Raw genomic sequence first — 25,984 nt, 5'->3', positions numbered from 1 at the left:
CTCCCTCTGTTTTTAGTCGTGTCCTCCCTCATAGTGTGCAAATGTTCAGCCTTCTGTTTCAGCCTTCAGTCACCTTGTTCCTGTTCAGCAAATTATTGTTTGTGCTTTTTGTTTCCTTTTACCTTTTATCAGTATTAAATCTTTGATGTTCATGTACATCAGTGTGTTGCATCCAGCATCTGGGTCCACAATTTGTTACCACACAGCCATCCACATGCTCTACATTTCAATGTGATTTTTTTTTAACACTATAACCTTCTTATATGCTTTTGTTTGTCTTAGTTAAACCGGAAGCAACAAATTTCAAATGTAGCATAAGTGACACAAAGTAAAATCCATATATGCAAACAGATTTTCTTTTTGATTTTTTTTTTTTATTTAACTGAAGGTTTAATAGACATTTTTATGGAAATTATTAAATATTTAAAAAATAGCAGGTAACTAGTGTTGCCCTTCAGGCTCCTAGTAGTTGTACTCCTGGTTTAAATTTGAAAATCCTAGTTGACTTCCTTGTTGTTAGTTAGTGCAGTCACAAGATTTTCAGAAAAATGACCTCTAAACTTGACCTTGGGGTTAGGGTTACCTTCTACCTTGAAGCAGAGGTCACTGAGATTCTAACTTTTAATAAATAGCAGTGCTATGTGCTACTGAAAATTTTGAGGGCCTCTACTGCCAATATCAATACCAATACTAATGTGGATACTTTTAACCTTTAAAGGTCTCTTATGTAGGTGAGAGCAGTTTTCTGTTTTTGGACACATGCACAAAAGGTTTCAAACATTTTTCATAGTTCATGTGTGAGTCATATTTTTCAATATCCAAAAAAGCCCCAATTAATTTAATACATTTCAGCAGGCCAGGCTACGTACTGAAGTTAGAGGATAGCAACAAAAAAGTATCAATCCAACCGGACTAGTACCAATGTGATACCAACACTAGTGTGGGTACCGATACGATCACTGTTTTGAGCGATTCGCCCTTCTCTAATAGATACACTTATGATATCAATTTGAAAATCCCAGCCGACATCCTTCTTGAGTTATAATGTTCACAAGATTTTCAGAAAACTTTGCAGCTCTGAGATTTGGACTCATTGGAAATTTTTGGTAGATGCAACTATGTTATTTGTCACAAAGTTGGGTGTCCACACCCAACTTTGAACCTGTAAGGCTGCACCTGTGTTTGAAGTTAAAGTTGTATTTAATGTTTTAGCATAACAAAGTTTAAAAGGTGACAAAGTAAATATGTGAGCAGTTTTTAATTATGTTTATATTTAATTATGTTTATAATTTAATCATAATGTCACACTTGTTCGCATGTTGTTGTTGTGTAACAGTACACCATCCCTTAGAGGCTGCCTCAGTAACAATTATAATAATAAATAACAATAATAATACAGCCTCCTTGTAGAGGTCTTAACTACATACTGCATGTTGTAGCCTGCATTACACATTATGCAAAACACCTGCGTGCCAAATGACAACTTAAATGTGTTTGGTTGCTTTGCTAGCGTACAAACACTCAACAACTCCCCCATCGCCTTCAAATGTTTATGTTTTACAGATGTCTCATGATATTTATGTAGCTCAAAGCACAATGGTTTCCAAGTCCTAGCTCACAGAGCTGTCACTCTTCTCACTTCTGCTCGTACTATCAAAAGACTTGTAGGTCACACTGGATAAAGCAGAGATGATTAAGTCTCAGTTTGAAGCAATGGATTTACAGTTACCAGATACAGCATTAGGTTATTGTGTGGAAATCAGTCAGAGAGGCTGATTATCCTTTATTATCCATTACTTACTCTTATTGTAACCTGTGGGCTTCAATCTGTTGCTCCCTGTAAAGTTGTCCTTGGACAGCTCCTCACTGCCAGCTGCCAACACAGCACTGGTTGTGTTGACTAAAAGAAGCACCTGCATTGTCATTGGGTCTCTGAAATAGTGTTAATTTGACCTTACGGAGAAGTTTTATTCTCTTTATTTATTAGTAGCCTCAGAGTTAAAATGTTTCCATTCAGTATCATCCAAAAAGAACTTGCCATTAAAAAAGTATCTGATTCATGTTTCTTTTGCATAGAGATGATATAAATCTTATTGCATGCTCCCTTTCCATACAGAGAAACGACTGAAGGTTGGCTGTGGCACAGGAGGTAGAAAAGGTCATCTGCTAATCAGAAGGTTGGTGGTTTGATCCCTGGCTGCCCCAGGCTGCATGCCAAACTATCTTTATGCAGGTTACTGAACCGTGAGAATGTTAGACAGAAAACACTTAAAAGAAGAACAAAATGTGTGTGAATGAGGGATAAAATACTTTGAGTGGGAAATTAGAGTATAAAAGCACTACATAAGAACTGATTAACAACGAAACCAATTTAATTGATAAAAGCATTTCTATGCTAGTTTTTATGTGTGTCACCACTCTATAGTTTTCTATCTCTCCATTATCAAAAAATTAGCATAAATGGCTAAAAAAAATCCCAACCTCAATCTTTCAAGAAAGCGCAAATGAAAAAGGAGAGCCCCATTTTAATGACCTGTTTAAATTTCAAAGGCATCAGCAAAAGGACCTTCACATCTAATGTGTTTCTGCAGCCTATTAGCATTCTTAAAAGTCTATTTGTATGCAAACACGTGTGTGCTTATACATTCAGGCTAAATACACACTCATACACACATAATGGCCACTGATGGATAGATGTTCTAGGACGATGTAATGGTACAATAATTATGGTGTCAGCCTGAGCTGACCAACTGATGACAGTGCAGTCCCATCTATGTTGCAGAAATGCAGCAATTAACAAGCAATTTGTCTTGTAGAATGAAGATAATTCAAGTGAAATAATAAGCAGGAAGAGAAGCTGTACAAATGATTCCATCTGCATTCTGCTGACCTAACTGAAGCTTAAAAACATCTCAAAACACATAAAGATAAACATTATTTGTCACAGTATTAAAAACTGATATTACACTCCAGAAAACAAAACAAAAAAACAAGTGATTTAAAATCCCTTATGAAACAGATGTCTGCGGTGAAGAATATGATTCAATTTTCTGTCACTATATTCTTGCTAAAAGACGGAACGCTACACTACTTCCACAGGCAGACCTTTTGTTGGTGAGTCATGGATCATTTTATCCATCTTTGTTTGAGAAACAGACCTCAGGATAGGGCTGGGCCATATCATACCGTTCACGGTAATACCAGTATAATGTTGGGCAACGATAAGAAAATGAAATATCGCAATAGAATATGGGTAAAATGCACATGCGCAGTGCCCTTGTTTTCATATGCACATGGCAGAAAAAGCATGGCAGCGATGGAGAATGAGAAGGGCGAAAGTGGACTGTTGAATGAAACTGATGAATCAGAATTGGTTTGTAAAAATGCTGCAACTTCAGTGGTGTGGAACTGGTTTAGCGTTCGTCCGTCAGATACACAACAAAGCACTATTTCTGGTAGAGCATGCTAGCGGGCCGTCGTTATTACAGTGTTTTTTGGAAAATACGGCACACTTAAAATCAATCCTTTGATTTTAAGAAAACTGGCAGTGCCCCTTATAATCCCGTGTGCCTTATGTATGAATTCTGGTTGTGTTTACTGACCTCGAAACGATTTTATGTCATACACGGCGCTGGAAAATCTGTCAAATGTTTTAGTACGACTTTGCTAAGCTACGAACCCGCACCGCTTGATGGATTGTCGGAGCATTACAGCTATCATAGGCAGGAGCCTGGCCGAGTGATACGTACTGTGCTTCAACATAATATTACCGTATTGTGTGTGTATAACTTCTTTTCAAGTGTTGTGGATATTCTACATGGTTATGCTGAGGATATGTCAGCCAATTTCCACTGGAAATGCCTTTTGGTTAAACTGTCAGCAAGGAATTTGCATTTGCACCGTTAAATTTTTATATAACTTTAATGCACATAAAAACAGCTGCTCATTTAAGTGAAAATCTTTTTTTTCTGCTCATTCTGTTGGTTTTTGTCTTTTGCCCTTCTCCCCCGTCCCTCTTCTCAGCTGTTTCTCTTTCCCTCTTTCTTTCTCCCCTTCTTTCCCCCAGTCAAGTCTGTCCTGTATTCAGTAAGTGAAAATAAAATAAACAAACAAAAAAAAAAATAAGTGAAAATCATTGATGTTTTGTTTTTTTGCACTAATACAGTTGTGGAGTTGTGAAGTATTTTGTCTCGTGTCAATTATATCGTCAATTATATCGTTATTGCAAATTTTCAAATGTATATCGTGATAAGTATTTTTGGTCATATCGCCCTGCTCTACCTCAGGAACTCATTCCACTGGCTTTATTTCTTCTCAGTCATCACCAGTGAAGACTTAAAGGACCCTGATGCTTTATATATATTTTGTTGTTTTCTCAGCAGGTCTTTGCAATCAGGGAAGGAAAACAAAAAGAAAAAAAGGACACAGTTCTTTTGTTGCGTTTTTGAACAAACCACCATAAAATAAGCTGCAAGTAAAGTTCTGCTTCATAATTCAACAATGTGGACTATAACATTTACCTCCCCATGCTGATGTCTTCAGTGCGGTGGCTAAAGATTAATCCCACTAAAGAGCCTTGAGGTCAAAGCACTGCAAAGGTCAGTGCTCGAAAATATCAACACATATCTCCACATTGATTTTTTAAATGGTTGCTATGCACTACTTGCTTATTGGCCACAGAAAGTGGCTTCAGCACCTGATTTTCCAAGCTATTTTCCAGTTTGGAAACAGAGGAGGCAAAACAGCGGCAGAAAGAAAACTGAAAGACAAGGGGGGAAAAAAGAAACTAAAACAGGCCATAAAGCCAAGTTCACCTAATAAAAGCCCACATTAGATTAGAGATTCCTGCTTTAGGTGCCGGCAGCAAATCAGATAGTTTAAACACCAGGATTGTTGTACTCTTTTAGCGCTCTCAATAGAGGAGTATAGATCACACTTCTCATTAGTGCACCTATCATGGTGTAATTAGTCCCCTTTCCTGAGTCAAAATTGAATTTCCTCTTTGCTTTCCTGACCTTAGTTCATTGAAGCAATAAAGGCCCATATAGCCCCGAAGCCTGTGGGCTTTGTTTCCCGTTTTGCACCACAACGTGACTCTCCTTGTATCGACCCGCACACAGATCCCAGCCTCACCTGACTCGGTGAACCATGCAAAGAGTACCCACTAATGGAGTGGCATCAATAACAGCAGATACAGACTTACAGACACTAAAAGTGTTTGAGCTGCTCTTGCTCATTCACGCTACATAGAAAAGTAGAACACACTGGTTTCTCAGAAAGCAAAATCCAGTTTGGGCTGGTCTCACAGATCTTCTTTGTATAAGGCATAAACAACAAACCTAGTTGTTTGTGCATAAATGTAATCAAACCAGCATCAAATGGTAAAAATAAAGTTAATAGATGACTTCTGTGTAATGTAATTATGGCCTAATTAAGTTTTACAGCTCCACCAGATTACAGATTTAACAGATTACTCACACATACAAGGACCTCATTATGTTACCACTGATCGATACAGTGTTTAGCTCTAACGCCTCGCAGCAAGCAGGTCCTGGGTTCTACTCCTGACTGGGGCCTTTCTGTGTGGAGTTCGCTTATTTCCCTGTGCCTGAGTGGATTCTCTGAGGTACTCCAACTTCTTCCCACAGTGCAAAGACATGCATGCTAGGTTACCTGTTGGTTTTAAATAAGTCCTAGGTGTGAATGTGAGCGTGACTCTGTCTCTGAGTTAGCCCTGACAAGCTGTCAAGGATGGACTGTGCCTCGGCTCCAGCCTTCCCACTCCCCATCCCACCCGTATAAGCCTGAACTGGACAATCAATTAACAAAATGGATGAATATAAGTCCCATTAGCCATAGTGAAATGAATGGTTTCCACTTTCATTAGCTTTTGTATTACGGTGTTATTCATGTGAAACAGCTCCGATATTATCCTTAGCCTCACTCTGTAGTTTTGGAGAGCAGAGAAGCCTTTGATTCACTCCATGTGAAACAGCATTAGGCAAATGACCTAAATAGACCTGAGGCAAAGTTGTGGACTATGTGGATAAAATCAGGCTGGTTGGATGGCAACGATGGGGTGGGGTGGTTAGACGAGTGGTCTGATGTGCCAGTCCTCTGCCCTGCTCAGAGTGTGAGGTGGGATGAAAGGTTTGTGTGCCACAGAAACCCAGCGGCTCTGACAAGGTGGAGTTTTCATCCATTAATAAAGCAAAGAGGCTGTTAGACGGCACGTCACGTCTCCTGATGCTAGCATCCCCATGGAGGTGTTCTGGCAGAGCTGGCCAACAGGGGGAATTAATTCTAGGACATGCACCATGTAAGCCCCATTAATTCACAGCGGCTGCCAAAGGTCCATGTGGAATCCCACACAGTGTGCAGTCCTAAAACTGCTTTAAGTCACGTAATCTGAGCAAAGGAGAATCCCCCAGAATAATAAACAAATACACAGATAGTTGTTAATTTGAGGTCGGAAGGAAAAACAAAGTTTACGCCTTACAAGTCACAAGTACATCGTTACCCCTGAATTCAGTGTCATGACACAAGCACGTGTTATTGTTACAGAGCTTTAAGTCTGAGCTTTCAGTCAACATAAATCTAAGCTTCCTATGACTTAACACTATGTTACCCCTTTCCCTAAAGACGGGAGAGGGATGCTTCCCATTAGACTGTAGCAAATATTTCTCTGTTTATTTTTCTAATAATTCAGTTACTCTACAGTCTTTCCGGATGTTTCCAGGACAAAGTTCCCTTTAACTACACGTTTCTGCTGCTGTGTCTTTCTTTAATCTGTTTTAGAAATTTAAAACAGGTAAAGATGGAAAAGTGTGACATCTCCAGTATCCCCAGTGAGATGGAACTCTACAGGGAGCAGCCAAATAAAAAACCAACCCTGCTTCCTGTAAATTAGCCAAGTATAGAGATTAAAAGCTGTTTTATTTGGCAGACAGTAAACACGTTAATTTCATCCCTACTGGAGAGGCCTCAGAACCATCTCGGGCCACAAACAGCAGAACTCTCTGCCTGGGAGGGATGTGAGATGGGCAAATGAACTGAATCATTTCTTCAACAGATTTGACTCAGCCATGAGGCAGTCTGCAACATCGGCTGCAGACTCACCCACCCCCACTGCTGCTGTTCCACCTCAGACACTTCACACCTCCTCTATTCACCCTGCTCACTCCCCCCCACCCCCAACAACAGCATCCAATACACACTCAACACAAGGCTCCAGCCTGTCTCTCTCAACCACCCAGGTTAGGAGGGAACTGAGGAGGATTAATGGCAAGAAGGCAGCGGGTCCAGATGGCATCAGCTCGAGGGTCGTCAGGTCCTGCGCGGACCAACTGTGTGGGGTGATGGAGCACCTCTTCAACCTGAGCCTGAGGTTGGGAAGAGTCCCACAGCTCTGGAAAACCTCCTGTGTTGTACCAGTGCCAAAGACTTCACGCCCCAAGGACCTCAACAGCTACAGGCCGGTGGCTCTGACATCCCACCTGATGAAGACCCTGGAGCGGTTGGTCCTGGCTCAGCTTCGGCGCCTAATAAGCTCATCACTGGACCCACTTCAGTTTGCCTACCAGCCTGGCATTGGAGCGGATGATGCCGTCATTCACCTCCTACATCGTTCCCTCGCTCACCTGGAGACCGCTGGAAGCACTGTGAGAATCATGTTCTTTGATTTCTCTAGTGCCTTCAACACCATTCTTCCCTCGGTTCTAAAGGACAAGCTGGTGAACTCTGGAGTGGACCATCACCTCACTACCTGGATCCTGGACTACCTCACCGACCGACCACAGTATGTGAGGACTCAGGGCTGTGTGTCGGACAGGGTCGTCTGCAGTACGGGGGCCCCACAGGGAACGGTTCTGGCTCCGTTCCTCTTCACCATCTACACTGCAGACTTCTCCCACAATTCCACCCAGTGCTTCCTGCAGAAGTTCTCTGATGACTCTGCAATAGTCGGCCTCATCACTGATGGGGACGACAAGGAGTACAGAGGTCTGACCCAAGACTTTGTGGACTGGTGCCAGCAGAACTACCTCCAGATCAACGCCAGTAAAACCAAGGAACTGGTGGTAGACTTCCGCAGGCACAAGCATTCTCCACTGCAACCACTGAACATCCAAGGTATGGACATTGAGGCTGTGGACAGCTACAGGTACCTTGGTGTTCATCTGAACAATAGACTGGACTGGACTCATAACTCAGACGCCCTCTACAGGAAAGGGCAGAGCAGGCTGTACCTGCTGCGGAGACTCAGGTCGTTTGGAGTGGAGGGCCCACTCCAGAAGAAATTCTATGACTCTGTTGTGGCTTCTGCTATCTTTTATGGTGTGGTCTGCTGGGGCGGCAGCATCTCTGCTGGGGACAGGAAGAGACTGAACAGGGTGATCCGAAGGGCCAGCTCTGTTCTAGGATGCCCTCTGGACCCAGTGGAGGTGGTGAGTGACAGGAGAACGGCGGCTAAGCTGTCATCCCTGATGGACAACATCTCCCACCCCATGCAGCAGACTGTGACAGCACTGAGCAGCTCCTTCAGTGGGAGACTGCGGCACCCACGGTGTGGAACGGAGAGATTTCGCAGGTCTTTCCTCCCCACTGCTGTCAGACTCCACAACAAAGACTTTAACTGATCAAGCACACACATCCATACATATGCAATAATACTAAGTGCAATAATCCTTTCTGTCATCGTTGTATTTTTACTCAGTTGTATATAGTATTTGTATTTGTATTCTATTTTTATCTTATTGTATATTTATTTTATTTTATTCTACTGTATATAGTATTTTATTTTATTCTATTCTGTACAGTTGTGTACTGTATTTATTCTTATTGTATTCTAATTTTTGCCTCATAACTTTTGCACTGTCCACTTCCTGCTGTGACAAAACAAATTTCCCACGTGTGGGACTAATAAAGGTTATCTTATCTTATCTTATCTTATCTTATCTTATCTTACAGTTAATATGGAGCCAGCCTGAAGGGTTTTTTTAGAAATGTATTTTTTTTTCTGCATAGGAGGTTGCCGTTTGTTTAAAATGGTAATGATGGTAGTTTGAAGCAGGAAACAGGCGATGTCATGAATCTCGTGATGCCATATATCTTAGCAGGAATATATTTTGTGGTAATGTAAACAGGATATGTGTGGATATAGATTATAAAAAGCTGTGGTAAGGTTTAGCCATGAGGACTTATTGTCTAGAGTAGAGATGGCACGATACCACTTTTTTATGTCCGATACCGATATCACAAATTTGGATATCTGCCGATACCGATATGAATCCGATATAATGTTTTTTAATCAACAAAACTGTTTTTTTTAAATATCTTGCTGCATTTTGTATAAGTTCATACTCAAGTTTAAAACAACAACTACACTAAAGCTATTCTGTTATACCTGTATGCAAAAAAAAAAATATTTCATAGTTCAGCAATACTGATCAATCTAATAAACTTAAACCTGCACCACCCTCCCTATTCTGGTATTTTAAAGAGTACTTAGCGTAAATATTAAGCAACCTAACTAATAGGGTTCCAACTCCCAGCAACAACAAAAATAAATAAATAAAAAATAGGGAACCACCCCTCACGCTTCACCTTATGATGCTTAATCAACGTAATCAACCTTAATTTGATGCAGTGTGAAAAAAAAAATGCACAGAAATCAATTATTTTTCAAGAAATATTAAATAGATTCAACATCTTTCTTCAACAAAATTGCAGACTGCACAGATGGTACCTTCCCAAAGGAAAAAGTACTATAGCTTACTAGGGTATATATATTAGACTTAATAGTCACTATATACAGTAATTGACTTCTATTCATTTTACATCAAATTAAAACTTTGGGTGTAAGATTCGGATAATTATTTATTAAAAGCTAGACATTTTAAATGAGAATAAGAAAGAAAAGTATGTCTTTGTGCCTCCTTTTCCCTGTTAATGCCCTATCGGCCCCCCTGGCTAAACTTTGCTAGATCCGCCCCTGCACAGTTACCAGCCGTCAGCTACATAGAAAAAGATCCTCGAGTAGAAAGTAATATTAAATAAATTCTAACAACAGCTGATCAAGCTTAAACGTGCTGCTGTTGTTCAGCCGCTGGTTTCCTCTTTCTGGTGCAAAGTGGGCCAAAAACAAACCAGAGAGACGGAATCGCGACAGAAAAGCCGATCAGCTGATCATTAAGCAGTTTCATGATTGAAGTAGCAGCCAGAAGAGGCAGTCGCTCCATATATCGTTTGGTAAGCTTAACGCAGGAATGCTTTACAAACATTCAGAGATGGACTTACACACTTGCTTTACTTCTCTGGGGGATAACTTTGTCGGAGATGAAATGCCGGGTTGCTAGCAAAGCTCCACATGCTATCCAGACCACCGACAGGTCCCGCATGCCACAGCCGCTCTATCACGTGATGCATACTGCTCCGACGTGCTAACGTTCTGAGGTGAGTTACAGCGTGTTGCAAGTTTTGTGAGGTGCTTTCGTGATATTTAATGGATCGGATTACATTTTTTATTTTTCTCCGATATCCGATCCAGTAATTTAGGTCAGTATCGGACCGATACCGATATGTAATATCGGATCGGTCCATCTCTAGTCTAGAGCTATATTTCTCTTGTAACTGGCTGCAGTTTTTTGCAGATTTGGGAAAAAGAGAGATGTACGTTCCCACAACTAACTACAAAAACCAAATTCAGCCCACAATTTTAAATTGACACTCTGCCCAGTCAGCCAGACTGATTAACTCGTAGACACTTTAAGCTGAACATCAATAAGTTAGCAACAACCTAAAAGACAAACAAGGCTAAATTAGAGAGTTAATTCCCATAATAGACTGTCCTTTAATTTGTTGACTGAAATTAATTCAGAGAAAAATCTCACTGCTTGCCTCCAGCAAAAGCTCAGCAATGGCACTCACTGCAACATTCTTATTATTAGTGTAGCATGTCTGGTTCTTTGTTGAGAAGTAGAAAGAAAAATGCAAGTGAAAGCAAAGAAAACAACATGTTGGCTTTTGCCAGAGCAGCATAAGTAGTTTGATGTGTAAAGGAGCTGTAAATGAACATTAGTGGGATCCACTCACTTGTTTTGGTGCTTTGAGCCCTGCAGATGTGCATGGTACTGTGCCACTGAGTTGAGTGTGACGCTGCAGACTTCACAGGAGTAGCTTCGCTTCAGACCTGGAATCAAACAGAATAGCGCACATTACAGAAACGAATCTGGCAACTGAACAAATGCTTTACTCCAGTGAATTTTTCAAAACTTGATTCAGTAATACAATTTTTGCTCTGCTGCACGTGGCCAATATGAATCAATCCATCACGGTGAGAAGGCATGTCTGCCTTCACGCAAACGGGTCTCAGTCCTGCAGCAGATGAGCATTCATGTGACTTTGCCTTAACAAACTGGTGTTTGCTAAAGAAGACTCCCATAACTGCACTGAAGGAGAAGACTCTTTGTGCAGCAGTCATAGCTCAAAGATCTTTATAGTAAATCCATAGCAGCTGAGACCTTGAGATGTCTGAATCATTTGGAATCTACAACATTTAATGAGTTGCCTATTTTTTTTTCTAAATAGCGACAGCAATGCCCTTGGGGTGATAATGGCTGTATTGAATCAGCGCCCTGTTGTTGCAAATTATAAGCATCCTGTGTAATCGCCTTCATGTTGCACTAATCTTATTGTGGTGTGAAAAATGGCCGTCTTGATTTCCTCGCTCTCGCAATTGAGTTAGCTCCTCTATAAATATGCCTCAGAGCAAAAGGCCAAGAGAAAATAAATGCCACCCTGCACTCATTGAATCACATTTCCATATCCTCCTCAATCAAATTTCCTCACTGAATGATTGTTTGTTAAATCGCTGCGGTGAGGAAAGCGCTGCCGAAACTTTGAAAGTCTTCTTGTTTTTCTGCTTTCAGGGTTGCGGAAGGTGAAAATCTGCAGTGGGCTTGGTCTCGGGTGTTGATGTCAGCTGTTTCCCTTCTACCATTTTGATGGAGGGCAATATTCCCCACAGAGAGCGGCAAATCCCTCCCTTTCACTTCCCCGCTGATAAGCTGTACAATAACCACTCTGTCAGCTGGTCGCCACCATGACTGAGATTTCAATTTTGCACCATCGTCCCCAGACGCAGTCATGAATCGACATTAAATTTCTGCAGCAGGCGGAGAAGCTCTGCCTTGCAGTGCCCCTTTGACAGCCTGCCTCTCAAACTATTTTTGAAAGGGTGAAAGATTATACTGTGACTTCGGTATCCATCATTGGCAGCCACCTGCGGCTCTTCCCACATGGCGCTATGGTGCATGAGCGATGAAGCATCAGAAGCTTTAGGCTTCTGCAATTCCTCCCCTTCATCAACTTTGCTTCCTACTTTCTGAGGCACTGGAGACTCGTTTGTTTTGGTTAACCTGTCCCTTTGCTGAGAAAAACGAGGGTGTGGGGAGCAGCCGATGAGTGGTTGCAGCAGAAGAAAAATGTGCTCTGCAGTCTCATTTGTTTGAGTTAACTTAGGAATTTGGTAACTGTTAAATAAAATAACAGGTTGTGGAGCTGATGCATGCAGAGAAAAAAAAAACACAGACTGATGTCTTCGATCTTTATTCGATCTCACCGTATAAGAAGTATACCTCTAAAAAAGAACTTGCCAGGAGGTAAACTACTAAACCCAAAAAGGTTAAAAAAAGATGTTTTAGTGGGTGTAATGAGATTCATATCAGCTGCCTATTTAGTTTTAACTTCAGGTCAAATATCCAAAAACATATTTAAGCTAAGAGGAGCTCAGCTCAGTTTTTAGTGTAAAAACAACTCATGCAGCATTTTAGCTGTAAAAACAGATGAAATGCATGCTGGTCTGTGAAAGCTATGAAGCTGAGAGATTTTTCTGGTATCAAGTAATTGTATGTCAAAAAATACCCACAGATACAAGCAAAGCCTTAGTAAAACTTTTTAAAAAGCAATTTATACAGAGCACACAACACCACAGATGTAACGCGATGCTAGCATCAGGGTCTAAGGTTACTTCTCAAAGGAGAACACACAACATTTGCAGATATGCATGGGCCATTGACTTGTTTAGCTTGTCCAGTTACTTTCAAGCCTCAAGCCTATAATTCACAAACAGTTGATGCAATATTTTTGTCAATTCCACTGAAATAAAGCTGGGATTTTGTACTTTAATTACATTTTTATTTATTTTAAATCCTCTGTCATAGCGTACAGAGAGAAAACTACAAAAATAAAAGTGAGAAGACTATTTGTCCACAAACGTATAGACTAACCACAAACGTATAGACTAACCGTACGTGCTTGCACCACTCAAACAGATTCTGAACCTGGGCAAGATCAATTTGTTTTGCAGTGAATCTTTTGCTTTCTCTTAGCTTATTGAGACCTATTGCCTGAAGCTTTGGAAGAGATACTGTTGGCAGTATGACTGATCAGCAGTGCAACATTCTTTGTCGATTGTTTATAAGCAAAGAAAAAGATGGTACTGGTCCAGGATTCATGCTAAATTAACCAGCAAGCATCTGCCCCACTCAGATCTGGTAACTTTAGCTCATTCTCTCCCTCACTGTAGCATTGAGCCCAGGCTGAAAGAGCATACACTTAATCACTGTTTCTATGAAATCAATTGGGTGCTAAGTTGCAACTGTGAGATTTAGTATAATGAATTGCTTTGCAAAACTGACAGAATAAAATCATTACTCAAAAATGTTTTCATCCCACCGAAGCACTGACTGAAAGTTTCTTAAATTGGACGGTTCAAAAATGTGGGGTAAGAAGAGGCGTAATATCTTGAGGAGAACTCGTCCAATCTAGAGTTTTAAATTAGGGTTCAGCATTACACTTTGTTGAAAAGGACCTAGATCAGCTTGGTGTAATTTCCCCGTCTCTGAGCCTGTTGTTAACAGTATAATGGATCTATTTTAGGCTGGGGAATACAAGAGTGGAGAATACAACATACAGCTGAAAGCAACAGCTTGAGAACAGTGACTGCAAGCCTCTGTTGAAAAAGAGCTAAAAAGTGAGAGAATGAGGAGACCACATGCTAAATTATATCTTCCAGAGAAGCATCCCTGATTAACAGCTGTAATAGTCTGACCCAACACAATTTGTCTGCTGGGTGTTGACAGGCTAGCTAGCCTGTGGTCTAAATTTAGTGGTTTCTGGTTGAGATTTGACAACATCAAAATACACTGAGAGGGACCATTAAGATGGCAAAGACAGAGACGGCCCTTACTTGACCTATGAGAACAAAACTGACAACAGGTTGCAGAAACACATTTATGAATGTTTTTTTGGTTTCATGGCCAGGTTGAAACAATTCTCATCTTGATCATTCATTACTTTTTTAAACGCAATTTTCTTTCTTATTTTCAAGCTTACTGTTATTACGAGTTGTATGCAATACTGAACACTAAGGAAGAGGAAAGGACTGTTTGTCTAGGTGAGGGGTCAGCAACCTTTAAGACCGCCACCCTGATATTGCCTTTGGGCTTTTGGAGCCTTGACCTGACTTTTAAAAAATAATTGGAAAAAAAGCACTATGCTGCTAAAAAATGAAAAATAGATATTTGCAAAATTCTGCCTAAATATGTATTTTACCTGGTTAATGTGCGTGGCGGGGCGTGGTCTGCAGCGCCACTGCAGGGGAGGTGGACGCGCCCGAGCAGCGCCCGCAATCACGCCTTGCCGCCTTAACGTCTGTGTGCTATCTATGCTGTTGTGTTGTTGTTGGTATGTGTTGGGTGGTGAGCTGAAAAGCTACAGCCGGCTGTGTGCGTACAGCAACCGTGTGAAAAGTGGTCAATAAAGAGATGCTGAAAAGCATGTTCATGGAAACATCGTTGGGTCTGCTGTGGTACGTTTACAATGGGACTTCTGCTCCTGAACTTTCATCTTTACGCAGGACTGTAAGCTGTCATCTGTGAGGCGTGAGGTGTTTGTTTTTAACATAGTTCACGGTGGAGAACAGCTGCTGATATAATGTGGATCCGAAGATCCATAATTGGCCTACCTGGGGTTGAAAGTCTCGATAAATGCACGGCGTTTCGGTGGGTACACCGGCTTTCGCGAGTGTGACGCTTATTTTGAGCGATGAAAAAAATAATAGAATATAATTTTAGAGAAGATGAATTAAAGTCAGTACAAGCAAGACAGAATATGTATGTGAAGGAGAAGGAGACAGGTGGAAAGGTGGATATGCAAACAATAGAGATAGTGAAGGTAGATACATTTAAACATCAACAGTCCAAAGCAGACAGAGAGAGAGAGAAAGAGAGGTTAGAGAGGTGAAGAAGAGAGTGCAAGCAGGGTGGAGTGGGTGAAGACAATTATCATAGAAGGATAGCTGCAAGAGTGAATGGGAAGGTTTACAAGATACTAGTGAAAGTTGGGTGTATGGTTTGTAGACTGTAGCATTACCGAAAAAGATAAAAGGTTAAGACGGAGGATGTGATGTTTGGCATGCACACTGAAGCAGCCAGAAATCGAACCACCAACCTCCGATTATTAGATGACCTGTTCTAGCTTTGCATGATTCACAGTCCAAATTAATCCTCATTTAGCTCGTGCTGGTTCTGGTACAGCCCCTCACTTCTTTATTTGTCTGAAACAAGCTGCTTTCATTGCCTTAACGGCAAATGCCTTCTTATTGGCTGCCCCTCAAAACAAAAGATTTTAAGAGTAAATGGGTGGAGCTGTTACAGTCACAGCTGCATACCTAAGATGACCTTGGAGAGGTTAAGCCCTTCTTCTGCCATCATACACACCCAAGAGTAGAAAAATGGCAAAGAACTGAGTTCTATTGGCTCAGAGCAAACACTTCTGTATACACTGAACAGCAGTAATAGAACAAACAATAAAACCAATCATATTAGGTCCTCTTTAATTAAATAATTGTGTGCTGTACTGCTTTACTAAGCACTACCTCTTTAGAATGTAAATGTTATATTATCGCCTACATTTAATATTAACTGTGTTTTAAAGTCACTCTTAGATTTGTCTACAAACTGAGTCTCCAACTGTGCTTAGAAAGAACAATACATCACTGCCCAGAGTACACAGTGGAGTACTTAAGGATTAATCACGTTCTCTTAGTACAGAATTACTCACGCTAAGCTCCATAAACTTTTCTCGTACCTGCTCATCAGTGTGCCATAGAAGTATTAAAATGAGGATGATGGTTCCAACCACGTACCTGTCAAACCTTAGTGTGATTTCTTAGCTTCGACACACAGTCTGACTGTGTGACAGTTAGGTAATAACATGCTTTGGGAGAGTGGCCACTTCACTAGCTGCCATTTTATTCTGAAAAAAGGATGTAGTTGACTGAAAAGCAAGGAGAGGGATTGAAATGAGGTGGGGTGGGGGGGGTTCAAATGTTTCCATGCAGACTTAAGAGCAGCTTATTTTCACAGCCAATAAGGTTTGGAAGAGATGACATCACTCGGTGTTAAAGACGTAGCATCTGAAAGCTGGTGTGCAACAAAAAAAAGATAAAAACAGGTAAATTCGAATATTTCTGCAGTCTACTTTCCACTTCTCTTTCAACTGCTCTTAACACAAACGCAGTCTGCTTCTCTCCATGTGAACAGCTTTCTCCCCCACACTTCAGAGAAGCAGCCAAAATATGAAAAGCACTTAGTGAATATGGGCTGCTCCGCCTGAAATCATCTTTAGGGCCGGTTCAAACAAGATACTCAACAGAGGCAGAGCAGACGCGAGGACTGTTCTTCAGAGACATGGTAAGTGATAGGAGTGCAAACACCAGCTGTGGCACAGCATGGACTTAAAGTGAGTTCTGCTGTCTTCCTGCTACTATTATTCATCTTCTCACGCTGTCAGCTACACTCAAAAAAGGAAAAAAACATTGTGATTCATGCTACATAAAAGGGTGAGCAAACAGTTTATTTATATAAAAATGACGTTTAAAGTTTCCCATTTTTATTTAAAGAGTTCTCATTTTTTCATGTAAAAAGAAATGTTGTTGAAGCATTTCATTTCAAAAGCACTGAGATCCTTTGTAGTGGCACTTGCAGCTGAGTCGTGGTGCATCGTTTATACTGTAAATGAGAGCTTTGAGTCCTTTGTGGTGACAGGAGAGACTTTAGGAAGGACAACCATCGGTCAAACACTCTGCTAAAGGGCTTTATGGTAAAGTGGGTAGATGGAAGCTACTTTTTACTAAAAGGTACATGACAGCCTTTTAGAAAAAGGTAAATGTTCTGATGGACTCTTAAACCTTGAGAAGCAAAGGCAGCTGGTCAGGTAAAACAAAGATTAGAGTATTTGGTCAGCTATGTGTGTGTTATCAGGCAGTGATAATAACTCCAAATAATATTTCTTGGAAATGATGTTGAAACAAACACTTCATCTTGTGTCCTTATCAAATAGCACGACTGACTTACATACAGGGATTCTCCTGGACTAAAAGGGACATAGGATGGGCGACCAAACATGTAAGAATATTCAGCCCAGGAAATTGGCTCTGGATAAAAAGACCGAAGTTTATTAGTGTAAACGCTGATTAAGTGTTGAGTACATTCATTATATTTTTTCGTCAACTTCCTTCAACACTGTTCAACGTATTAGATTCTTTTGGACATGTGAGCTTGTATTTTTCTCATTTCTAACTTTAGTTTTTAAAATATTCAACTGTGTGGATCCAGGTACAGGGAGTACCTTTGTGTAACAGTATGTGTAACAGTATGTCAGTATTTACTTCAGTCCAACTGAAAGCTATTGGCAGTTACTTTCAGTTGGTGAATTTAAATCTATGGGAATGATAGAGCGTTCTGATTGGCACATTAACTTGCGGCCAAATTTTCATGGGTGGATTTGTCTTCAGCAGACAGGCGGTTCAAATCTGGGTAGTTGGAGTCAGTTGATGACATTAGGAATCATATTTTGTGACTGGATCATTAGAACTGAAACTATGTGCCTGCCTGTGGATTCTAGTGGATTCTCCCACATTTCAAGTCGTCTAACCTCATTTAATGTCTCTGTTTTTAGTCTGTATAGCTTTTCTCCCCACTAACATAAAGTCTAAAATAAGACGCACAAAACAGTTAAAGATTTAAAACTATTTTACCTCCTAATTTGATGCCAGTTCCCCTCTTTCTCTGTATGTCACTCACTCGCTGATAAGGACACACACACACACACACACACACACACACACACACACACACACACACACACACTACATTCCAACTTCTGTGTAAACTTCAGCTTTCAACAGTTCTGCACTCCGGCTTTCAGGTCAATGATTTGGTGTATTTTAGCTTATTAAACATTTTTTTCAACAAAGATTCAGCAATTATAAAAATTGAACTCAAACCATTCGGCTAGCAGCGCTCACACTGCATTTTCTTTAGAAAATGCATTCTGAAGTTTACTTAAGTATCATTTTACTTATTTAAAAAACTGTGAGACTGGAGAATAATAGATCTGATGTTTTGTAAGAGCACTGCCATAACATTGTACAGCACGACTCTTTGAGGACTGCTAAACCTCCACTGCCAAAAATGGAACTGATTATGATGGGACTCTGACCACTCATTGTTCACTTCCGCAAACATAAAAATAAAGATGAAGTTTTGCTTGTTGATGCACAGGAAGAAATCCAACAGGCATTGGGAAAAAGTGGGACAAAGGGACAAACTAGATTAAATATAGCAGCCGCCCAGAAAACAGATCTGGGTTACACAAGAAGAGGGAGATCACCAAATTTAAACCACGAAGATTTTTTAAAAACATTTGTATTACATTTTTTTAGTCTCAAAACATTTTTATTGAACAAATAATGAGAACAATTACTGCATATCCAGTACTGATAGGACAAATTCATCATTCATCTCATATGAAAGCTGAAAACCTACTGAGATGGAAATCACAGATCACAGTGGTGCAGTAGTTCATCCTTTTTTTTTAGCTCCTGTGCATCGTCCTTCATCGATTCCATTATTACATTTATAATATTTTTTCTCTCTGACATGGCACAAGATGATTACAAACTGTATCTTATGTCTGCTGGTGTTGGAAATCACATTAGCTAAAGTACATTGCCCAAATGGGCATGATAAATAAAGAAAAATGACAGCACGCAGGCAGTGTTTACAACTCTGTGATGATGATGGCAAATGGTTCTAAATTAGATCAAACTTGTATAACGCCACTTCAACGCAAAGGTGATGCTTATCTCATATAACAGAGCTTTACCACTTACCGTGACTTCTACCTTTGCTGATGCTCACATCTCTGTGACAGCAGGTGTCTTATGAGTACTATAAAAAGCATTTGGCAGGCACTTAGATAGTTACATGAACTGCTGGCTGGTGGTCAGATGAACCAAGCTGTTTGCTGTGTCTCTCTTCACATTGTCTGGTTGTGAGTCACTAAACCTGGGATGCAGCTCATGTTTCGTTTAGCCACTCAATGAACACTGAATGTGGGACAACAAAGGAGTCTATAGCATGTGTGTTATTTCAGTCTCTCTCATGAAGTCCATTATGTGCCAGTACAAGAAAGTAAAAGAAAGCTTAAAAGCAGTCATCTGTTGATTTGATGTGTTCTGATGTAAAAGTCATAAAAGGGGGCATTTTTGAAAGATTTTATTTTTTTAGTTTATCTAATCTATATTTAAACTGAAACATTAAGCTAGACTGACGGCCTGCCCTCAGTGTACCCTGCCTCTCACCTTATGACAGCTGGGAAAGTGATTTCCCGAAACTGTGGCTTGGATAACCAGTCATGAACATGGATGGATAGATTTCCACACAGTTACAGGCACAGTCTGTAAACACTGACAAGAGTAAACACATGATTCCTGAGCAGCAGTGCTGGAATGGGGAGAGTTCAGCACGAATAAGAAAGTTCACCACAAATACAAGTTTAGCTATTTCTGAGATAAAATCCAACACATCTTTACTTTAATAAAAAAAGAAGAAGAAAACAAACCTGGAAAAAAGAGATCATCTGTTTTAAACTTGCTGCAGCGATAACTGGGCAAAAGTGCTTACACAATCTGTTCCCATTAGTGTCTTAATGGACTATCAACCACAAATTCATTTTCCATCCCATTTACATTTATGCAAACATTACAGTCCTCACAGTTATATCACCATCTCAATACTACTCCCTGTTAGCTTTGAACAGAATGAGCACCAGACAAAAGACCAGAGGATCAAGTAGACTATTAGAGCGCAAAGATGGAGTTTTACCAAAACAACTTAAATCAACTAAGCCAAAGAGGACAGGTGAGCAGGGACCTCGGTTTTACACTATGCTCATGCGGTTAACCTGCACTCTTTTGTATGTACACCACTTATAAAACAAAGGCTTTTATCATGAGGTTAGACACATCTGGAGGGTCTCTACACTTGTGCTAAAAGTGCTAATGGCTTGCCCATCTCTTTATCCATCTTCAACCTTATGTCTTTGCCATCAGCTTTTCAATGCTGCACAGCTCTGTACACACAACAACAACAACAAACAAGACCACTGGATGATGCTCCCTCCCATTTTATTAGAGCTTTTGAATATTTCATCACAGGACAATCTTCAGAGTCAGACTCCACATTTTCTTAACAGGTTGAGACGTGCACAAGGTCAGGTAGAGGGGAGGAAAAAAGGGGGAAAGATGAAAGGATAAAAATGCAGAGAGGAAGCAGAAAGAAGCAGCAGCATCCCGACCGCCTGCAAGGCCTGCTGCGGTCCCATTCTCCTCTCTGTGGGCTCACACTGCTGGTTTTGCCTGATAGGACAATTTGCCACTTCATTACTAATTGATAATCGCCAGAGAGTAATGCTCATTATTCCAAGTGCTGAATAGTACAGCTAGTGTGCTGACATTTTCTGTCGCTCCATAATGACTCTGTTGAAGCCGGCAAATTCATCTCCTCTTAATGCACTGTAAAAACAGGCGCCGTGCAGAACAGATGAAGGTAAAGATATAAAGGGATTAAACTGTTTTTCATTTTTACATGCAAATCTCTAATGAATTATTCATTGAGATCAACACTTGTTATAAGAGGATTGTAGAAGCAGTGCATTCTTTGATTCACTTGCAAAACACTGAACCCGTTAACAAACTACGTCTTCATTTAGAAATCTTTCCTTTTCAGTCGCTTTAGAAACCTTAGTCATACTTTTCAAACACCCTGTGATGCAAAACTTTGGACTGAAACATTGTTTCAAAAATGGCCAGTAACCAATGCTGATGCTTTATTTCACACCCCGTGTAAAGGAAACAAAGGAATCTTGCAACAAAAAATATCTCTCCTTCCAACTCTTCACTGCACTTTTTCCCAGCACAAGATTATTGGTCAATTCAATTTGATTTAGTTTAATTCAATTTTATTTACATAAATGAAAAATCACAAGTTGTCTCAAAGTGCAACTATCAGCCACAACTGGTTGGGGGTGAGAGTAGGGAGATAATCTTTCAGCCATCTGACTAGGATACATCCTGTATACCTCCTAGAAGAGTTGGTTTTGACATTTCCTAATGGGAGGAGACACAGGGGCAGAGCCAGGACATGTTTCTTGGGTATGTTGGGACAATCAGAAACACCTTTTGAGCAAGTATTTGGCAACAGTGGGAAGGAAAAACTCTCTTCTAACAGGAAGATACCTCCAACAGACCAGGCTAAAGAAGGGTCAGCAATCTGCCACAAGACATGCATATATCAGTTAATAGGCCCAATATAGGCCAATAATGATTTTTGATAACTCTAAAAAGTACCTTCTATCATATTTTATTCATTAGCTTCTTCTGCCATTATCTGTCAAACTTCAAACAAGTTTTGTAGAAACATTTAGCTGACACACAAGATGCAGCATTTAACTGTGCAGCATTTAACCTAGCACTGATGCGCAAACACAGCCTACATGAACGATTCATTGGAATCATGAAAGTCTACAAATGACTTAAAGTAAGATTACAACAAAAAAAATCACACTGAGCTCATTGGTCACACTTTCCGAGCCATGTGTTTGAGAAATTCAGGAGCAGAAATGAAAATCTTGCTAGCTGTTAAGCAGAGTAGCAGAAATATTCTGCTTTGGAGTTGAGTGGCAGCCAATAGTTCAAGTAACATAACAATAGATAGAGGGAAGAGTGGATCTGGCTAAAAATAATCAAATTCTGGACGTAGACTTCAGGCAATTCGTTGAGAACTGGAACTGAGAAAAAGTTCTACAGGAGGACAATGATCCTCCTTAAAAACTGGCATGAATGTTCGAATTGACTGCCATAATCTCCTGATTTGAACCTCACCAATTTATACAAAGGTGTGAAAACATCTCTTTGTATACCAAAAATACTTATTTAGAAAAGAGCTAAAAATGCTAAGTTCCAGCCCTTTATTTATTCTGTGTCTCCCCTGTAGAGTTAATAAAGTTCACCTTTGTCTTATACTGACTCTTTATTAGGGCTGAACGATATATCGCATTTGCGATAATATCGCGACATGATCAAGTGCAATTTTCTAACCGCAAAGGCTGCGATTATACTCTGGACATGTCCAAATTCATGGGCTGCATCCTCCTGAGGCCGCATTTGTAGACCGATTACGTCACAGCGACGCGCCGAAGGCTGTCCAAATTACTACCATATCCCAGAATTCATAGCGCGGCCCAGCCAAACTCCAGTTTCCAACAATGGCGGCCGCTACTAAGTTTTAAAATTACTCATACTAATCTTTCTGGGTCACAAAATAAACTTTTAAAATATTTTCAGGCGAGAAAGTAGTTGTGTAAACATCAAATATCTGCTCGGTTTATCAAGATATCCCATATTTGCAAAAGTGCTTCGACGTTTTCAGAGGCGTCTGCTACCCACCAGCTCGACAGCTAGCCGGGAGCTCGAGGATTACTGATGCGGCCGAGAACGGCACAACTCCCGGCACATCATTTTCAGATCACCGCGGAGTTTCGCTGCTCGGGTTAAACGTAATATATAAGTCACTTAGACAACCTAAAAATGTTATTGTTGGGCTTTTTTCAGTGTTTTGTTTGTTCGTGAGTAAATCGGTTTGGCTGAGATTAAAGTTATTAGATTAGATAAAATAAAACTTTATTAATCCCCCGGGTGGGTTCCTCCTTGGTTTTCACACAGCTGACTAAACGTCAAACAGAAAACTTATTAAACAGAAGTATGAGACAGTCGAGAATTTACACCAGTGTCTGGTTATATTTTAGATAGCAAGAAGCAGACGGCCGAGTTTATTAAACTCCACCGAGACAGCGGTGACGCTAATCAGAAGGCTAGACCGTCCAATTTCACGCCTTTAAACTTTAAAGGCGTGTTTGTGTGTGTGTTTATACAATTGCTATTATGTTTGCACTTTATGTGTAATGTTACTGACTGCAGAGATCAGTAAGATGTGTGTATTTTTTATTTATTAGTTTTATTTATTTAATATTATTTTTTAATTGAATGACTGTCTAGTAGTTCACAGATGTCGAAAAACTGAGTGTGGTAAAGCCACAGATTTTTTTTATGTATATTTCTGCAATCTGCACATTGTACTGACTTTCATTTTAATGTTTACACCAGGGTTCCTTGTCAGCACTTTATGCTCAGATGTTTGTAAGCTAAAAATAAACTATTGTGTATGTTCAAATATACTGTTGTGATTGAAGAAGTTAAATAAAAATGTCAGTCATCAATTCATGCATCACCTCATGTCATCATAACAGAGGTCTGTCTTCCAGGAAAGAACAGTTTAAAATTAATGTAATATAGTATTGGCCATACTATATGATGTATTGCTTGTCTTTGTTTAATAATACAGAAGACAAAGACCTTAAAAAATAATCGCATATCGCATCGCAATCGCAATATTGGGGCAAAAAATCGCAATTAGATTATTTTCCATAATCGTTCAGCCCTACTCTTTATGCAGCCTCTTAGTATATTCGTAGTCTGAAACCAGTCAGTTTAACTTATGTATCCTTAATGCACAGGTTCTTATATACATACTGATATATCCACTCAAGCACTTTATACAGCATGTCTCATTCACCCATTCATACAAGCACTTTCTAAATTTCACACTCCAGTGAACACAATGGGGTAGTATCTTGCCAAAGGATATCGTAGCATGCAGACTGGAGCAGCAAGGGATCAAACCACCAGCCTTCTGATAAGTAGATGACCTGCTCTACCCCCTTAGCCACTCTCCCAGCCAGTGGTCACCATTCAATGTCACCTGGTAAAAGATTCTCAAAATAAACTGTAAACCTACTAATTTTAATATGGCCCAATCTCCCCCAAGCCAAAATGTAACCCACAGAGTACAGAACCACCAGCCCCACCAACACACATTACAGCACAATATCTATGTTAATACTGTTATTATCTGCTTATTGTCCAAAACAATGGTGAATTTCTTCTTTGAATCATAAGTGTATTTATGTCCCTGTTTATAGGTTTGAATGCGGTACTGGTAACTGAAGTTGCAAACATCGGCAGTCAAACACACCATGTATAATGTTCCTGAAACAAACATCGTGGACTCAAAAGCTTGGGCAGCATAACAAAGCTGAACAAAGCAGAACCAACCAGTTTGCCCTCAACTAGCAAAAGTAGCCAATCAGGCTCTGAGTTAGAAGGTCCATGGCCAATCAGCTGTGAAGACTTGTTTCTCCCATTTGGTGCAGTCACACTCTGCTGCCCTTTACAACACCTCTGGGCTCCGTGTGCTCTTCTGGCAGCCAGCACTCTGCCAGCTGGAATAATATTATGTAATTGTTATTGACATATTGTAACTGGGAAATGATAAGCAAGAAAGTTCTCCCCTCCTCCTCTGTAAAATTAACAGCTTGTGACATGCTGGTGGGCTCCATGAAGAGTCAAGCTGACAGCTGAAGTCAAGAGGGTTACTTTTCAGCTCCACAGAGCAGGGCTTAGAAATAGTCACAGCTATTAACAAATGTAATACTGCTCTCTGTTGCTCATCAATATTAAGCTATGCAAGTCACATTTATTACCTGCAGCGTTAAACGAGACATTACTTATCCCTACCTAGTTGGATCCCATTTTTGCTTTCATAACTACCAAAAGTCTTTGTGGCACAGATTTAAGAAGGTGCTGAAAAAATTCCTCAGAAACTATGGTACGTATTGACATGACAGTCAATATGGCACAATCTCCTGTTTCACCGTATCACAAAGGTGTTCTATCGAATTGAGATCAGTCACCAGATCTTAGTGAAGTCATTTATTTTGCAGTGAAATACACGTCCAAGAAACCAGTTTGAGCTTTATGACATGCTGGATTCAGTCATAGGAAGATGAGTTCACTGTGGTGATAAAAGATGGATGTGGGCAGCACCAATGCTTACATAGGCCGTGGTATTTAGATGGTGCTTAGCTGGTATTGAGGGGCACAAACCATGATAAGAAAATATGCCCCACAACACTGCGCACCCACCACCAGCAGCCTGAACCTTTGATACAAAGCTGGATGGGTCATTGTTTTCATGCTTTTTACATTTAATTTTGACCCTACCATCCAAATTTCACAGCAAAACTAAAGATTTCATCAAACTAGGCTAAGTTTTCTCAATCTTCTATTCCCTTCACAGATAGGACTGAAAGCTGGAATTGTTGTTCTGCTGCTGTAGCAGTTCTAGTTCAAGCTTTGTTAGGCTGTGCGTTCGAAGATGCTCTTCTGCTTACTTTGGTTGTGATTATTTGACTTAGTCTTGTCTTTCTGATCTGTGGCATCAAAAAGCCATTTTAAGGCAGGCTGATCTGGCACCACGGCCAAAGCCAGTCCCTGTCATCGCTATTCAGAGGCTCAGTTTGAACTAAATGGCTAAATGTGCTGACTTGCTATCGGCTGATACATAGTTATATTGTTTGATAATGCAATAATGCAAATTGTGAAATTACCTTTCACAGTAATGCAACTCTGCTATTGGCTTACAGTTATTTCATTGTGATTTTTTTTATTGTGAGTGGTGGT

At 40.3% G+C, this 25,984-nt stretch overlaps 1 protein-coding gene across 1 annotated transcript in view; it reads right to left on the bottom strand.

The window, feature by feature from the left end:
• zmat4a (zinc finger, matrin-type 4a) overlaps window positions 1-25,984 on the bottom strand; it is a 155,858-nt gene that overhangs the window by 20,879 nt on the left and 108,995 nt on the right. The window contains exon 6 of the mRNA XM_082554948.1: window positions 11,092-11,188. Within this exon, the coding sequence (XP_082411074.1) occupies window positions 11,092-11,188 (97 nt within the window). The remainder of the gene's footprint in view (window positions 1-11,091; window positions 11,189-25,984) is intronic.

Source organism: Aulonocara stuartgranti (genome assembly GCF_965226115.1).
Source record: "Aulonocara stuartgranti genome assembly, chromosome: 12".
Taxonomy (NCBI): domain Eukaryota; kingdom Metazoa; phylum Chordata; class Actinopteri; order Cichliformes; family Cichlidae; genus Aulonocara; species Aulonocara stuartgranti.
The sequence above is the reverse complement of the archived record's forward strand: the minus strand, read 5'-3'. Positions and strand labels throughout refer to the sequence as shown.